This window comes from Ambystoma mexicanum, chromosome 6q, assembly GCF_040938575.1.
Source record: "Ambystoma mexicanum isolate Mex_15411 chromosome 6q, UKY_AmexF1_1, whole genome shotgun sequence".
NCBI lineage: Eukaryota > Metazoa > Chordata > Amphibia > Caudata > Ambystomatidae > Ambystoma > Ambystoma mexicanum.
Genome location: NC_090937.1, coordinates 876,548,449 through 876,567,590, shown reverse-complemented (window position 1 = coordinate 876,567,590; position 19,142 = coordinate 876,548,449). Strand labels below are relative to the sequence as shown.

The window sequence follows — 19,142 nt, the reverse complement described above, 5'->3', positions numbered from 1 at the left end:
AAATTGACTCGCGAGTGGTTAAAAAGTAGCAAGCCTTAGTTAAATCAATTGAAGAGACTTGCAGACACTTTTCTCGAGTGTGGACTGTGGTGGCTTTAAATTATTCCTGTTAATGTGTCTAAGCTGATAAGGCAAAGAAAGTGGGATGTGAGCCACACCTAGAGCTCCAGAAAGTTTTCTCTCTACCCTCAAGCCAAGACTGGAATCACACTGTGTTAAATGGAACTTAAACTTTAAGTGTAGCCCCGAGGTAAGCCTTGCCAAAGCTGAGTCAAAGGGGCAAGAGCACAGTTGGGGGAAGGGAGACTGGCCCATTGAAGTTTATGATAAAGAAGAGCAAACTCGAGATAAGCAGAGTGGAATTTGCAGTACCTGTTAGTAGATGTAGGAGATCAGCCCTAGCAGGCAAGTGGACTAGGGCAAGGGTCTTCTAGTGCAGGCCGGACAGGTCAGTGGATCCGAAAGAAATATTGAACTCTGCAAAATTGTGACACTGGCTGTATGTGAAGAGAAGAGAACCTTGTTGTTTTTAATTGTTACGTCGAAACTGCTGTGAGGAGGGAAGCTATCCGGACTATGTTTTGATGTTTATGCCCCTAAGGAATTGTTATGAGGAAAGACTATCCTAATGATGCCTCTGTTGCTTGATCTACTTTAAAACCTGTTAGGGAAAGAATCCATCCTGACTATGTTGTGTTGTTTGTAAACCTGAAGGATTATTCTTTTAATTGTTTGAAAGTGCCTGAGGAGAAAACCCCTTATTTTCCGCCTGATATTTTGTATCCTCACAGAAACAGTTTAGAGCACTAACACTGGGATAATATAAAGAACCATTATGGGAAATCATCTTTTGTTTTCTTTTTTCCTTTTCAGCGGGAGCATAACTTATTTACACCTTTCTAGATTTGGATCCTGTGAAAGGGACACTGTTGATGATGTACTGAATGTTTTATGTTGAATATCATTTTCCTGAATGTAATTTTTACTAGTCTGAGGGATAGTATTATTCTACATTAGAATGTTTTGTTAGTTTGTTAGGCAGGGAGTTTTGTGTTAGGTTAGGGAATCTCCTGATTTCTTTAAGTAAAATGGCTTCTAAACCCATACTAAGCAGTTGTCTGCCTCACATCCTTGACCCATTCTCACATTAGTCATAGTGTTACTCATTTGTCATGCTCCTTCATTACAGTCCTCCTGCATCATATTCCTTCTCCTTCTCCTCTCTTTTCCTTGCTCTCAAGGGGGTGTGGTACCCATCGGGGTGCCAATAGCATAGGAGAAGGCTAAGGTAGAATGTCATGGCTACTTAGAGAGTTTGAAGGCACTGGATGCTCAGTACAGAATTTCACTTTTATGAGGATGTATTCTGTGCTTGACAACTATTTACATGGTCTTCAGGTATTCAGGCACATCTGAATGAGAGGAGGTACGGTGAGGTTAGTGGGGAAGAGAGGGGAAAAGGGAAGATTACTTTGTTGTGTTGATGCGTGCAGTCCTGAAGTACCCTGAGCTCTGGGTATGGGCCAGTTTCTGTGTTGAGAGCATAGATGTATTTGTATACGAAGGAGTGCCTTGTGTGTCGATGGCGCTAGGGTTTGGTATGTAATGCAGTTGTAGAGGTGTTGTGTACTGGTGTCTGTTGGAAGGGTTCTTCAGTTACTATGTGTAGGAGGCTTAATTAGTATGTGTTGTATTTGCTGTTGAAGCCTATAATTTGAGTGTATTTGTGCAGGGAGCAATCGGTGACCTTTATGAGCAGGCATACATGCAACCACATATCATAACATAGCAGAGCAAGGCTTGCGGAAAGGCAAGAAAGTCATCAACAATCATGACAATTTATAGAAACACAAGTGAAAGGTCTTGCAACCTGTTGTTGTCCCAGTGCTCCTACTACAAGCCTCTTGCAGACAGTTCCCACTTCACTTTACACACACACACACACACACACACACACACACACACACACACACACACACACACACACACACACACACACACACACACACACACACACACACACACACACACACACACACACACACACACACACACACACACACACACACACACACACACACACACACACACACACACACACTCTTATATACACACACACACTTATATACACACACACACTTATATACACACACACTCTTATATACACACACACACTTATATACACACACACACTTATATACACACACACACTTATATACACACACACACACACATACACATACACACACACTTATATACACACACACACACACATACACACACACACACACATACACACACACACACATACACACACACACACATACACACACACACACATACACACACACACATATACATACACACTTATATACACACTTATATACACACACACACTTATATACACACACATACATACACACATACACACATACACACATACACACACACACACACACACACTTATACACACACACACACACACACTTATACACACACTTTCTCATTCACAAATAAATACATTTTACCCCATGTACTACAAGGTTATGTGAAATGGCAGATGCAGAAAGGGGCAGTCTGGAGACTCCACTCATTATCATAAGCTAGCTGCTAAGGGAGGCAAGAACCTTTTGGTTAGGAGAAACAGCTGCTTGAGATATGAATTGTATTGTATTTATTTATATAGCGTACCAAGCCCTGAGGCAACTGGGCACATTTCTTGGTACATAGGAGATACAGTATTTACGGTTACAGACATATTCATATACAACGTTTATACACTTTACAGGTAATATGAAAATACAGGACATATAGACACCATTATTAAGGCACAACATATTTGCAAAATAGCACCAAAGCGCAGTTAGAGTATTCACAAGAGATAGGATGTGTGGCAGGGTTGGCAGGTTTAGTTTTCATTTAGTATGAGGCAGGAATTAGCTTCTTTCTGGAATTTGTGGAATGAAGGTTCTAGTCTAATGTTAGGTGGTAGTGTGTTCCAAGTTTTGGCTGCGAGGACCGGGAAGCTTTTTCCTCCTGCTTTTTGCAATTTGAACCTGGGTATGACAAGGTAATTGGATAGGGATGATCTGGTTTGTCTTGCTGAGGTGTTAAGGTTACATTTATTGCAGAGGTATTTCGGTGCTTGGTTGTGTATACATTTACGTGTGAGGGAGAGGGTCTTGAGCTTAATTCTTTGGTTAATTGAAAGCCAGCGAACATTGCGACTCATCTCCGAGATGTGCAGTTTTCTCGGGAAGTTTGTTGCTGCTCTGAGTGTGGTGTTTTGGTAAATCTAGGGTTTACGCAGATTGTACTGACGCGTGCCTAAGTATAGCGCATTTTTTTAAAATTATTGTTTATGGTTAAAACATAACCTTTACAATTACGATATATATAAATATATATAAATCACACAATTAATTGACACCGTCTCAATGCATAGCAATAATCAATTCGTAAGGCACATTTCTTAAAGTCATAAAAAAAGATTAAACCACAAATTTACAAGTCAACATAACATTTACCATTAATACACAGAAAACCTATTTACTGTCAGTCATATTCCCTCACTTATGTTAGAAAGCATAAAAACAAATCAATTCAAAACCAAGCTAAAAGTAGCACATATTTTGCATCAATGCCAGCTTATTATCGACATATACATAATCATTCCCTTTCTACCAATTCAAACTCTGGAATAATCATTGCCTCAGATAATTTTCTTTCAAGGACAGTCAAAAAATTGGTTAACCTCAAGATAAGGCTTTGCGACCTGCCCCACATACATTGTTGCCAAAGATTCTCCCTGCTCAGACTAACTCCTGTGCAGAGGTACTCACCAAACATCAATTTCCTTTCATATTCAAAATTCACACAATATACAGTTAAGTGTTTGAGTGATTCTGTAAGATTATTACTTTTACAAAATCTACAATAACCAGTAATACGCTTGTCTTTATACCAATCCCAATTCCTCCGTTTTTCATTGGTTTGTAACTGGTTCAACCGAAATCTCAAATATAGTGTCTGAGCTACATTACATGGAAAAATTACATGGTATCGAGGACAATGGCCCCACTGTTTGGGGAATTTTGCGTATTCAGAGAAGGATTTTCAAGTATTTATTTTATCAATCAGAAGACACCAATATTAACGACAATATTTTAATTTACATGAAGGCAATCTTAATATTAAATCCTCATGAGTAATCAAAGTAACAGTTAATATTTCCTCCATCCTGTTCCTTAATTTCAGGAATGATGGCGGATAACCTTGGGCAATCATCCTCCCTAAATCTACATATAGTGAGTCTTTTGGGGGTGATAGCATTTTAGCATAATTGACTAGTGATCTCCAATGCCATTTGACAGATAAAGGCAACAAGCCCAGCTCATGACAAATGATTACATTAGGTGTCGACATGGCCAGACCCAGTACCTTCTTCCACATTTTGCCCTGGATTGTATCTAATATTCCCTCTATATCATGAAGGCATATGTCCAAGGCGTAAAGTAGAATCGGCTCCACTTTCTGCAGATAGAATTTAAGAATTGGAAGCAAGGAAAATGTCCCCAATCGATTATGAATTAATTTCATCTGCGCAGTCAGTGATTGCACTTTTGTATCAATAATCATCATCCAACTCGCAAATTAATATGTACTTGATAAGTGGTAACCCAAATAACGAATAGAAGATGACTTCGGAATTGGTATACCATTTAGGCACCATGTAAATCTGGCCAGTCTCTTACGTCCGTCAGCAAAGATAATAATTGCTAGCAAAGGTGTAAAATAACCCCAACTTAGTCTGGAGCCCAAAGGGTGTCCGATCAAAAAACAAATCGTCAGCAAAGCTTAACCAGTTTAATGATAGCGTTCGCAATTTTACAGGATAGATGGACGCCTATTTCCATTCTTCATCAAGATCCAATAGGTATAAATTAAACCGAACAGCCGCAAGATTGCAGCCCTGCTTAAGACCTATTTCCGTAGGGATGGAATCGGTTAGGGCACAATCTTTTGTTAATCGAACCCTGTAAGTGGTTTGTTTATGTAGGGCAGCAATCGTTGCAACCAATTGAGAAGAAAAACCATACTTAATCAAATTCGCCCACAGTAACACTCTAATCACTGAATCAAAAGCTGCTGTCAAATCAAGGGCTGCATATAGATTGGCCCAGAACTCGATGACCTAGTTAACTGATGCAAATGAGCAATTGGCAGCCCATATGCCGACGAAACCCGATCTGAAATTTAGGCAATAGATTATAGAGACTAATATGATGATGAATGGATTGTAGTAATAAGCCAGTGAAAATTTTAGCAGCAGAGTCCATACGAGCAATTGGCCTAAAATTTGCTGGCTCATTCAAGGGCCCCTTCTTATATACCGGTATAATGATGGCAGAACACCAAGAATTTGGAATTCTACCTAAGTAGTGAATGGCATCAAATTTGATTTTAAAAATCGCTGCCCACAGGTCTGGATTAAGTTTAATCAAACCTGGTGGAATACCGTCAGGACCGGCTGCTCTGAGCCATTTGATTTACCAATAACCAACGTATTTCCTCTATAGTCCAAACCATCAACAATAGAATCAGACCAATTCGTAAGGGGGGGATAGAAAACCTTGTGGCATAGCAAACTTAGATTTAATATGACTGACCCATGTGGATGCAGAGATAGAAGGTTCTTCAATAGTTTCCGACTTACCAATCAGAGTATGCAAGGTACCCCACACCTGTCTTGTATTGTGCTTTAATAGTAATGTGAGGAGATTCTGGTTATCAGTGTTGATTAGCTCATATCTCATGATTCTTATTTGTCTTCTATATGTCGAACTAATATGTGCTTTCAAAGCATCATACTCATTTTCTGAATATATACCCAAGCCAATTTGTCTAAGCTTATACCGTTTCTCTTTACGCAAATTCACCACCTTCTGGTTGTAAAGATATCGATGGTTTGGCGGGGCCTTGCTTTCCTTAATGCTCATAATGCCTGCAACATGTACAGCAATTCTTGTCAAATTCTGTAACTCAGCAAACACACAAGCCTGTCCTCCCAAGTTCGTCTCTAATATGAGTAGGTGATCATCTTGGATATTCACGATCACTTTTTGACAATTCCTTGAAGTCCACTTTACAGATAACCGATTACGATCAAATTCAATCGTAGACAGTATGGGAACATGTTCCAGGCTACCAATTTTGATTCTAAGTTGGGAATTCAAAGCAAAGTGATCACCCCTAAATAAATTAGTAATTATTATCGGGTCGATGGACTGCATCAGCTTAGAAGAGACAAAGATATAATCAATCAAGGAGAACCATGAGCCTCTAGTCCAAGTATAATTATACATTCCTGATTTAAACGGGACCATTTGAATATCCCAAGTCAGAAAATATTCTATCCACTTTTTACCATTCACTATGGATTTTTTATTCGGGTCGTGCTGAACGGGTTTCCCCGCCTTGTCCAACACTAAACAAATTGAATTAAAATCTCCCCCAATAATAACATTCATACTTGGGTTATCTGAAAAAACCTGTTAAAAAATAAGGTCCAATTGTGTAGTGATTGAGAGGATTTCGCTGTATTCCAACAAAGATTCATTAGAAGGAAACTTTGATCTAACACATCTTTATAATTAATTTCAACCACCAGCAATGAATCATCAGCCCACTTCAAGATAGACTCTAACCGCAAATTTTTGTCGATTAATATCGCAAGGCCCCCTGAGGGTCGACCCAGGACTCCCCTGACAGCAGGCTACTGGTAAATGTAAAATCCATCCAAATCCAATACACCTACCACCATGGTTTCTTTGATCAAACATATCCCTGGGTGCACATCATTACCAAGTGCTGAAATCCATGCCCTCAAATTAGAACTACCACAGGCATTCCATGACACAAAAGACAGCGCCTTAGTTTCATCCTACTGTCTATCAATTATTTTAGGCACAGCAGTTTGATTTATAGGCCCCTTACCCACCATACCCGAAAAGGAAGCTGCCAGATTCATACATTGTTTCAGAAAATCCTCATTAATCAAAGGAAAGTTTCCCGCCCCACTTAGAATTGCTGGAGGTTCTGGGCAATTTGCTATAAAAATGTCAGCAAGTTCTTCAGAACTAAATAAACATGGAATTAAACCCAATGATACAAAATCATCTTGTTGTTCCCAGATTAGTATCTTGATAATATGTGAATGGTAACCACAGATCATTCGTGTAGGATTATTATGTGATAATCTTACCCAATCAATATCATCACTTCTGAGAGTACGCAAGGCAGGGATAGCTTGAAAGACCTTAAGCATAGCTGAACGATTCAAAGTCATTTTTCCGCTAGATGAGGATTTAGATTCCCAGCCCATTATAGCTGGCATATCAGGAGTTAAGATCATCGCATCAGTCCTCGGCATAGACTCATACACACTTGAGGTAAGTTCTTGCGGACGAACATGGGGGTCAGGAAATGATCTCTCGGGTGGCATAAATGACTCATTTTTACAATGGTTGATTTCTTGTAAAGCAACCCTTGTACCATCATCATTAGGCAGAGCCATTTTGGATCCTTTTCCCCAATTATCCGATCTTATTCGCTGCGGGGAAATAGTTTTTGATGGCTCACTCTCCTGAGTAGTTTGAGACTGTAAAACCTTATTATCAGGTCTGCCTTGTTTAGATTGACCACCTAAAGGGTTGTTCGACATTTTGACAGGCACAGCTACTTTAAATTTATTCATAGCTTTTTTTCTATACAGGGCTGGAAAGAAAGTTAGCAAATCAGATTGTTTTTGTTTGCCGACCTCTACCATTTCAACATGCATTGATTCTCTTTTTTCTTTCACAATCGCTTGTTTCTCCAACACTCTCATCTTCCCTACAAACTCCTGAGAGGATTCAATGTTTAATAATACTCTGGACTCTTGATTCAATTGCTGGAGATCAATCTTCTCTTCTTCAAGAGTCGTCTTTTTGGTCACATCTTTAAGCATCTGTTTACCGTCTATTTTTAGATCTTTTTTTTGCATCATTTTTAAATTTTTTGCTTGCTGGACCTTACGTTTAGCCTCTCTTGCCAGCAGTCTTTTTTGTTTCCTGGACAATACCGGTTCATAAGCCTGGTTGTCCACTTCCTCCGCCTTCTGTATGCCTATTAACCCATGAATTTTCTGGGACTCATCATCAAGATCAATTAGATTGGTTAACGCAGATGAACTATCTAGCTGTTCTTCCATACCTCCATCAGTCGGATCTGGTACAGTCTCAATCTTTTCTTGTGCAGTCGGCACAGTTACTTGCGCTAACTGCATATTAGGGGTATTCTTAGCCGTCCCTAATGAGATCTGTTGAACAACCACAGCATTCGCTGATGCCATCGTTACCAACTGGTCCAATAATTTAACCAATGTATTAAATTCCTCTTTTTTATCATTGATTGCAGCAACAGCGGCAAAGGTTGTCATTAATTTTGGCCACCCTATAGATTCATCTTGGGTTTGCGTATCTTTATCAATCATTTGAGTATTCAAATTTTGGTTTCTTACATTTAAGGGAGCCACAGCATTGCAGGTGAATAGGAGACCTTCAATCCTATTTGCCTTAGCTATAACCTCCATTAATAAACTCTGTGAATGGCTAATTTGTACGTGTGTTTGTTCATGGCCTTTGTCTAAAAGGTTTAGAATTCTAGTCAAAACTGGGAAATCCAGTCCCAGGGCAGAAGTCCCCAGTAAATTGCGTGCAGCTTCTTCCTGCAATTCATAGAGGCTTGCCCGTTGTTCAGATTGTACTGACGCGTGCCGAAGTATAGCGCATTGCAGTAATCTAGTTTGGTCAGTACCAGTGCTCTGGCCAGAGTGATGCAGTTAGCAGGTGTAAGGAAGGGTCTACAGGCGTTAATGAACTTGCATGTGTAGCCAGTGGTGGATGCTGTGGCATTGATTTGTCTTCCTAGTGAGAGTGTGGAGTAGATGCACATACCTAATGTTTTGACGTCTTTAGAGACTTTGATGTTGTTGCCGTCAATGTTGAAGGTGTTGCATTTGTTGTCGAGTTTGTTGATTTTAGCTTGGGTGCCTACTACGAGAAGCTGTCTTGTCATCATTGAGGCAGAGACCATGTTGTGCCATCCAAGCTTGGATGATGTGATAAATGTTATTAAGTCGTTGTGTGTCTATGTCGTGGTTGCCCGTGATGTGGATGTGGATTTGTTTGTCATCAGCATAATTAGTATTTGAGATGCCTAGTTCATCAAGTATGTTGAATAGTTGTTTTGTAAATATGTTGTAGAGTGTTGGGAAGACACAAGAGCCTTGTGGTACCCCGCAGGTGACTGTCGATGGAGAGGTGATGGCTTTTGGTGCAAATACTCTAGTCGTTCTATTGTTCAGGAATTATTGAATCCAGGCAATGGCATTGTTGGAGAAGTGTGCAGTTGAGGAGAGATGGTTGCAGAGAGTTTTATGGTCAACAAGGTCAAATGCCACTGATAGGCAACCTTGTCCTCCTCCTCTTACTAGACCTGAGTCTTTAATATGTTCGTTCTGGGTTACTAGATCTATCAGGGCAGTTTCAGTGCCGTATCTAGGGCAAAATCTGGATTGTCGTAATCGTAACAGGTTTTGCAGGTAAGCTGCTCTGTCAATGATCGTCAGGAGGACGGGTACTGTGGTTATTGGTCTATAATTTGAGGGATTGTTGGGGTAGAGTGTAGGTTTCTTGAGGAGAGGCATAACCCAGGCGTCCTTGGGGTTAGCAGGAATGGTATTGGACTTGAATGGAAAGTGGCGTTGATTATTGAGGTAATGAATGGGGCGATCTCATTTGCTGTCTCTTTTATGACAGGTGCAGGGCAGATGTCACCCATGCATCTATAGGGTTTTAGGCTAAGGATAATTTCTTCTACTTCTTTGATGCTTAGTGGGCTGAGTGGGGAGAATTTGACTAATTCTCAGTGGTCAGTCGGAGGTGTAGGTGCTGAAGTTGTGAAAAGAAAATCTAATACTTGCAATGGCCAACCATATGTTATCTAAAAGTGCTGGCACTTAGCACTTTTTTTCCAGTATTTTGGCATTAAGCACCTTATTTTCAGTACTTGTAGAATAGGCCATTCCAAATAGCATTAAGGTCTTTTTGATAACATATGGTTGGCCATTGCAAGTATTAGATTTTCTTTTCACAACTCAGCTAATTTGTTTACATGAATATATACTATAATGTAATTTTTATGATGTTATTGTGTGAATATAATGCACATGTGTATGCTAATATATTGATTGTGATAAATATTAAAATATGATGTTTGTAATTAATTGTCTTTGACTGAGTTTCTTTTCCCCTTCCACCAGTGGAATCAACTGAGATGTATTGGAAGTTTAGTAATTATCTGTGTGACCCAATTTCTTTTGTTTCCTTTTAATGAGTCTTTGACCTAGTCCTGAGTTCCTAATTATAGTAGGGCAGGGTATGTTCGGTGTGGGTTTCCGGGCAAATAGGTTGATCCATTGTTGAGGTGTAAGGTGTTTGTGGGCAGTATTAGTTGTGGGTTTTACACTAGTTTGTTCGATGTCCGATAGTAAGATAGTAGGCTTAATGTTGGTTGAGCAAGGTAGTGTGGTAGCCATGGACACTGTGCGGTGCAATATAACTTCCTAGGTAGACAAGTGTCACCGGATTGATTCATTATTGTGCTGCTGCAAGTTTGATATTCTATAGTTTTTAGAGGATATTTGCATGCGATTAGGAGTGGTAATAGATTGTAAATAATCAGGCAGGGTAGTATCGTAGCTGATTTGATAGGTAGAGGGGCCATGGGTAGGTTGTAATGTGCAGGCTAGATATAACAATTATATAGTGGGAAGTACTAGGTTAAATGCAAACATCAGCTAATATCAGATCGTGGGCAGTACTAGATCAAATGCAAACATCTCCATGTAGACTCCAGGCACCCCTTTCAACTTTTTAAGTGTGTAGGTTGCAGGGCAAACAAGAGGGCTGCCTCAAACCACACTCTGACTTGCTCAAGTGCTGTGCTCACTGGCAGTTGGATCTTTTGACTGTCAGGGCATCAAATGGAATGTGTCAGGGTTCCTCAGGTAATCAGGGTAGAAGTCTATTACAGTGTGTCAGTTTCTTCCTCAAGCCTTTCACCTAGGCAAATAACGTTTCCCCTCTATTAAACTGATTAGGGGCTACACTGTTTGGTTGGACATAGTTTACTGCCCTTGGTAATTAGCACTTGAATGTGTGTTTTTAAACATTGATGATGCCATTCTGGATGGTACATAGATCAAAAGCGTTTTATGGGCCTTCATAGCATGCTGTGAAAGCTGCAGGTTCTGTGACTCAGCTTTCGATTTCAAATGTTATAAGTGTTTAATCAGCCAGCAGAGGTTAACACTCACCTAATAATAGTCATCTACTGATCTGCCTTTCAGCTTTCATATTTATGCCAATGGGACTGTACAAATTCATAGCTGTAAGTGTAAAATGCAAACCTATTGGCTTTCCCTACTTTTTTTAGGCAAAGTTTACACAAGTGTTCGGTCTTTTTTGTGAGTTTTATTTGCTGCAGGAATCCCACTTGCCAGCCTTCTTTCCTCTGCCTCATGCTTTGAAAAGGGCAGCAAGGTTTCACAGAATGGACCCTAGTAGAGCTTTGAAATTCTACATTGCCACAACTAATGAGTGCCTAAATGATGGCTAGTTGTTTGTCAGTTTTGCCGTCCCAAAGAAAGAAAAATCCATTACTAAACAGCATCGCCAGATTAATCGTTCCATGCACCAAGACCTGCTACGAGTACCTAAAGCGTTTTGTGTGCGCAGCTAGAGGAGATGCAACTGAATCCGCCTCCCAGAGGGGTGTATAGCCTTGATCGAAATATTAAAGTTTCGACATGGGCGTCTTTTCATACATTTCTAAAATGTTACCAATTAGACTCACTAGCTAGTGAGGATGATAGAGTATGGAGTATGGAGATCAATGTTGCTAAATTTCCTCGTTTGAAAAGGGAATTCTCATCCGCCACCTACCTGTGAATGATCTTGTAGCATAGCTTTGGGAGTCTTTGAAAGATGAATAATCTTTGCAAGGACTATAGCCTTTAAAAGCATCAGGGTCTGCAACCCCTTGCGCCCCAGATGTTTTGGGCTAGTTCTAGTCCAAAACCTCTGGCAAGTCAGAGGTTGCAGACTCCTAAATTAGAAGAGAAAACTACTTTCTTTTGTTAATGTTGTTTTTGAATACTATTTGTATTCCTTTCACATTTTCTACTTAGACTTGCAGGGCTGCCCCACTAAATTAAGTACATCAAATTGCTAATTGGAATTTTTGCGATTTACCTTTTTTTTTGGTATGTGATCATTCTACCTATCCTCATGGTTAACCATGGGTCAGTAGAGGATGTAAAAAGAAAGCTTTGAGAACGATGGTGTTGGCAGTTTCAGGTTATAAACAGATGACTTCCGGTTCAAAAGAGCACCAAGGAGAAGGGATGGAGTTAGATCCAGACCTGAACGATGGCATCTGGTGGCTATCTAAAAGTGTTGTGAACCAGACTGCGTCTGATAGATATTTTTAAATAGGAGGAATCTGTGGGAGGAATAACTGTATCCATCAGAAAAAAAACATTACTGAAAGCAAGTAATTAGTTTATTATCTATTTCAAGGTAATTTGGGGTAATATATGTAAATGTATCTGGAAAAGGGCCCTTTTCCAGTAAGCATGTGAACTTCTGCGTGAGAAATTCAATAGTTATATTCCTCTGACCTTTTCCTTTTTCTTCTATTTGTTTATCGATTTTGGGCAATAGAATTCCCCTCTTGCAGAAAACAATGAAGAATCTAAGAAGTTAGACGTCTCTGTACAGGTCAGTAAAGCATTTCTGTACCGTTTCGTGCACTTACATGATCACTTGTATTTTTAGAATGCGTTATATTTTAATTTACTTCTGTTTTAGAATGAGAAAAAGGAAATACTGCGTCGATTAAATCAGAATCTAAAAGCGCAGGACAATGACGAGAAAGTAAAGCAGGAACAAACAGAAAGGTGCGACATTACCCCACCTGAAAGGATAGAGGATCACCAAGAAGACAAGCCTGTTTCAGTAGTGGATCGTAAGAAATGGGAAGGTGGTGCTCCATCTTTGATTCCTCTAGCACAGCTTACTCTGCAGGAAACATTCCATGACACAGAAAGTATGTTGGCAATTTTCGGATATCAGTTTTTGTAATTTTGAATGATTGTACTGTCTTCCCAAGTTTTAGTTCGATGTAATTCCGTTTGATGACAGGTTGACTCCTATTCCCCTTTTATGTATTAAATGTATTAGATGTATAATTTGTCAACATAATTAGCAAATACAAAGCATAGTTTTGATAGTTCTCCTATATTTTGAAAAACCGATCTGTTGCAATATATCCTCTTTCCTCCGTTCTTGTTAAGAATTCACCCTTCCTGCGTCTCGACTCCGACCTAAACCCTTCCTATCCATCAAATGAAAGGATCACAACCTTCTCAGCATCATTAGTTCCCTGTTGACAACAATGAAAGATCTAATTTGGAAAATGCAGATGGCAGAATGCTTGTTTGTATTTTTAAAAATGTTACGTGATTTGTTTCTCTATTAAAGTTCATTATGAATCACATACCCGTTAAAAACTGTTAGAAAACATATATTTACTACCCCAGGAGGTTATACCCAGTTTGTTTCCAACAGATGCTAATTGATCAGCGCACTAGTTAAACACATTTTTATTTAGTGTGGTATAGTTAAAGATTAACTTTACACATATATTAAAACAAATAAAGTACATTTAAGCAATTCATTAAAACAAATTCAAATCTCTATTAAACTATTTATCTGCAAATACATTCAATGGATTGCTTTCTCCTGCAGATTCCTCATCAGATGGATATTCCTTCCAGCATCAGCTTCTCTGAAAACTTTATGGGAGGGGGCGTAGTTCACTTCGAGTCGGCCGTGGATCCATCTTGACTCGATGTGGCTGTCGTCGACTCTGGACGTGATGTCGGTTGTCGTACATATACTACATCACTAAGTGCCGTAACTCAGTTTCTTGTTTCCACACGCTCTGCATGCTGCTCGAGGAACGGCTCTTGTGAGAGAATTCTCACTGTTTTTTTTTCTCAAATTGTTACCAATTCGACATTTTGTGGTAAAACGTCCACTCCCAAACCATCAGGTTTCAAGAGGTGCACCGACTGCAACTCTAGGATGGATGTCTCTGAACGATCTACACAGGATCTGCGTGTAGTGTCTCTGCACGGATCACGCCACTGACTATTGCGGCTCGTGTCAGCAGATGAACACAAAGTCATTGGGGGTTCAGGCCTCAAAACTGAAAGTGGGGCATCTCTTGTCGACGTTGCCGGCTCGGGGAGTACTCGGTCATCCGAACATGAGACGGAGAACCCCACTCCGCAGAAAGAGTACAGGCATCACAAAAAGGCAAAAAAGAGGTCACACTCCAGGAGCCATTCGTAGACCTCTTCTTAAAAGACATGACCGACTCATCTGAGGAGCAAGGTGGGTCAGAATCTGGCTCAGGTACGTCAAGAGACAAATGGGAAGAGCTTAACGAGCAAATGCTCCAGAAACTGAAGGAGGCTGCTGTGGGTACAGGGAAATCCTTGAAGCAGAAAGCCAGGGAGGTCGAGTTAGGCACCTCCGGGCTTAACATCGACCCCCATCAAGTGGACCATACAAGTGAAGCCACAGTTGGCACCGACGGCCACCGTCATTGACATTGAGGTTGATTGCATTGTACGAGGTTGCGGGAGGATAGCTCAGGGGGCAACATGCTCACCTTGGAAGCAAGATGACACGTAGCACCACAGGTCCGATCCACGGGGCCACGCCTGGAAACCTCTGGGTATTAAGCGCGTTATAAATAACCGATCATATACAGGAAGTTGTATATCCCTGAGTCAAGGACATCATTCTTCGACACAATGTCCTGCATTTTCAGGGATAATGGGGACCAGGCTCTTGATTTTCAGCCGGCGCCAGGGGAATCAGGCGGCAACGACTTGTTCGCTGATCAGTCCGGCCTCATCGACTTGGCTGAACGCTTAAGCAATACCAGTGGCTTGGACAACTCCCCCGACCTGGACACGCAACAGGCCCAACCTTATGGCCATGCAAATGCCCTGTATCGAAAGACGGTGGACAGAGTGGTCGATGCAAACCACTGCCAGTTTACGAGCTCACAGATATTCTAGACTGAGGTTCACCCACTGAGAAAGCAATGCCTTTCAATGTGGCCATTTCAGAGTCCAATGCCTCCATTTGGCAAAGACTCTGATCCACACCTCCAGTGGAGTTGACAAAAAAATACAAATCGCGAGGGGAGATCCCATTTGCTTGACTACTTACCCTACACCTGAAGATTTAGTGGTCTAGGCAGTGTGAAGGCATCATGAAGCAAGACACAGATAACAAATTCTGAATTCAAAACAAACACTTTTATTAACTTAAATGTCAGCATGGTGTAAGGCCTAACTTACCCTATGCTAAGTAAATCCCTACTCCCCATTGGGTCTGTTGGATCCAATAGGGCATTTTCGGTGCTAATACCGCGTGCTGACACTTCTGGCTGTAATACCGCTGAAAAAAGTGCGCTAAATGAGATTTTCACCTCCAGAAAAAAGCTGGAGGTAAACACAGACCATTTAGCACCCAACTAGTGAAGGGCACGGCCCTTGAATGCGGCGGTAATACAGTGACGGCTGCATGTAAGTGCTACTGCCCAACTCGTGATGAGGCCCAATGTGTAGGGATGTTAATTTTAATGTTAAAGGATATTTGTACCACGCACTATTACCACCGGAGTGGTCCCCTAGCGCTCTGGGGGCTCTGTAAAAAACGGAGGGGGGGGTGAGTTAGTAGGAACAAGCAGGAAAAGTGAAAAAGAGCAGTGATATATATCGTTGGCAGCCTCAGCCGGGTTAACACCTGTTGGCTGGGCTTGGGGTGCATTCTGGTCGGTTGCCTTTGTGTGCTGTTGTGCAAGTCTGTGTGGTTTGTTTTGTTGCGGTTTAGTGAAGCTTGTGCCGTTTGTTGTGCTATAGGGTTGTGGTTGTGTTTGGTTAGAGTTTGAGAGGTGTATCCAGAGGGGTGAAATTGTTAGTGGGTTGGTTATTGGCATCGCTGTTTAGAAGTGATGTGCTAAATTTCCACGTGCTTTCTAGATGTGGTGCGTGAATATCTCTGCATTTTAGATCCAATACTAGCTTATATTCACAATTGTTTCTATATATGACGCCTATCAATATTCAACCACTGTATCCAAATGTGGGACTGGCCCACCTTCGAAAATCTTGTCTATATGTGAAGCAAGCTGGTATGCACAGTTCTATCTACATCTGGACTTAATAGTATTCCCGGTGCAGTCTAGACTTTGCACAGGCTAACAATTAATATTCTATCTATGACACTGGTTTGCATCCACAATCCTATCCAGTTCCGACCCAGGCTACTGTTCACAATCGCATGTAAGTGTGGCACATGGTAACAATTGAAATTACGTCTAAGTGTGGTACTTGCTATCATTCAAAATTCCATTTGAGTGTGGCACATGGTAAGCTTCAACATCCCATCCAGATGTGAGGTAGGCCAGTGTTTACAATTCCATCCAAGTGTGGTGCATGCTAACATTCATAATCTTATCTAGATGTGGCGCAGGCCAATGTTCACAATTCCATCTAAGTGTGACACATGCTATAATTCACAGTTTCATCCAGGCCCGGCACATGCCTACACTTGCACTTCTATCTAGATGTGACGCAGGGCAACATTCATGATTCCATCCAAGTGTGGGGCATGCCAACATTCACAGTATCATCCAAGTGTGGTAAATGCCAACATTCACATCTCCATCCAGATGCGATGCAGGCTAATGTTCATGATTCCATCTAAGTGTGGCGCATGCTAACTTTCATAATTTCATCTAAGTGTGGCATATGCTATCATTCATATTTCTCCAGCATGGGGTCTGTCATGGATTCACATGCTCATGAATATTCCCCGTCGTCAGGCTGGGAATCATCGGTAAATAAAAAATCAGTTTCAGTTTCGTTTCTGAACTGTCTTTCTCCTAATAGCCAAACACTGGTCTCTGGGTCATACTGCCCCCAGCCAATGACTGCCCTCTACCTAAGCCCCTCCTCTGGCAGCCATCTTCAAATTTTTACCACACGTTCAAGTGCTGGGAGTCCTTGTGCTATAGCTCTCGAGCTTTTACTGCGTTTTGCGATTTTTCAGAGTTTACTCTCATTTTTTCGGTCAATCGAGCCTCAAGCTCCACCGATTCTACTTCCGATCAATGGGGACCCGTTTCTGAATTTTCTATGCCCCTCAAGGGTGAGTTTTCATCGAGTTTCACTTCTTGGAGGATTCCGGAAGATCTTTGAGGCCTACCCTGCGTGGACATGGCCCAGGACAAAGGAAACACGACGCCCGGATCCAAGCTTTTCAGGAGCTGTCCTAGATACGGATTGCAAAATGTCTTCAAGGAAGATGAGCACTCTACTGCCTTCACAAGGACAAATCGCACGTGGAGAAGGACTGTGCGTTTTGTAAGAATATGTCCGAACGGACAATGAAGGATCGTCGTACTCGACTCACCAACTGGCTGGAGGCGAAGAGCCCAGCAGCAAGTGAGAAGAAGTCCAAACGGTCTTCTAAGACCTTTGAGGGCGCTCCGGCGACGGGGGCCCAACAGAAGGCAAAGCACCGCAAGTCCGTGGGCACCGGGAGCGCCGATGGGTCGGGCTCTTTGGCTGCCAGGCAGGGCGCGATGTCACCGACGCCATCAACCACGAGCCAACGCTCTGGCTCACGGAAAAGGAAGTCTGAGAACCCAGGTAAGCTACGGAGAAGTCCCGGTTGATCCCGACAGCGGCACCCGAGGGGGAGCGAGGCAGCGACCCTACCCCCAAGGTGAAGGCCTCAAGGGGCACCCAAAGTCGCGATGGGTGTTAGGGAGAATTCTCTTATCAGGCTAATTTCCCAAACCTAGTGAATCCCCCAGCAGCTTTGCTGGATTTTTGGGGTTTGTTTTTTTCTCCTGATAAGAGTGAGACTCTTTTCCTCCCACTCTTAGGCATGATTTGAGGTATGTCTTTGACTTATTGTGTACTTATGGGCTATCGGGTCTTTTTACTCCATAGGGTATCATCTGTTTTAGTGTATGTGTTACACAGCACCCTCAGTGCAGTAACGCAGGGGTGTCATAGTGACCCCCAAACATAGACTCCATACCCTGGGACTGACTACTGTCTCCCAGAGCATGTAAAGTCACCATTGGCTTTACTAGTCCAAAATTGTGAACAGAACCAGTACAAACCATCATATTGTGGAAGTACTGGAAGGGGTTAATTTGATTGCCCCTGGGTCTGTTTCCAAGGGGGCACTGTCCAGTCCCCCCCTTGTCGAGTTTCTGGCTGGTGGCAGCGGTTATCGCGCGAAATATTCCATCAGAATATTTCCTATGGGATTTTCCCATTGATTTTAAACGCACCACTTTTTTGGTGCAATGTTAAAGATACCGCCGGTTTATTTATTTAATATAAAATCACTGGTTGGGTCTTTTCGCCAGAATGCTTTTCCAAAATGGCGTTTGTGTCCGTCTCTGTAACTCCAACCAAGGTCGGGCCCTTTGTTCCACTTTTTGGTAGGCTTCTCCACAGAAGCCCTCAAACTGGTGCCACCCTGTCTGGGTTCCACAGGATGTGTAGGTGGGGGAATTGGCACCCTGGACTGCGTTGCCTTAGCAACCCAAGTCACACTCTATTCTGATTGGCCCAGTGGTGAGCCGCCTGGCTCACCACATAGCATGAGTGACAGATAGGCTGTTGAATGGGGGGTTTTCTGCATGAAAGCAGGGCTTTTGGGGACTGGAACTTCAGAAGTCGCCACAGGACCTAAGAAATCCGAAGAGGGGAGAAGCTGAGCCATCTGCAACGACGACACCACTGGTGGAGCCCTGCTGCAACGACCTCACCACTTTCCCAACAACAAGAGAAGATCTTCTGCTGTAAGAGTCTTCTCCCTTTGAGCTGGTGGGGACAACCAGTTCGCCATTCGCCTTCCAGGACGACCCTT

General features: G+C 41.9%; 1 protein-coding gene across 4 annotated transcripts in view; it reads left to right on the top strand.

The window, feature by feature from the left end:
- The window catches only part of NEK1 (NIMA related kinase 1), a 2,768,493-nt gene that overhangs the window by 1,813,910 nt on the left and 935,441 nt on the right, over positions 1 to 19,142 (top strand). For all 4 annotated transcript variants that reach the window (XM_069631399.1, XM_069631400.1, XM_069631397.1 and 1 more), the window contains 2 exons: positions 12,828 to 12,884; positions 12,975 to 13,212. In XM_069631399.1, coding sequence (XP_069487500.1) covers positions 12,828 to 12,884; positions 12,975 to 13,212 — 295 coding nt within the window. The remainder of the gene's footprint in view (positions 1 to 12,827; positions 12,885 to 12,974; positions 13,213 to 19,142) is intronic.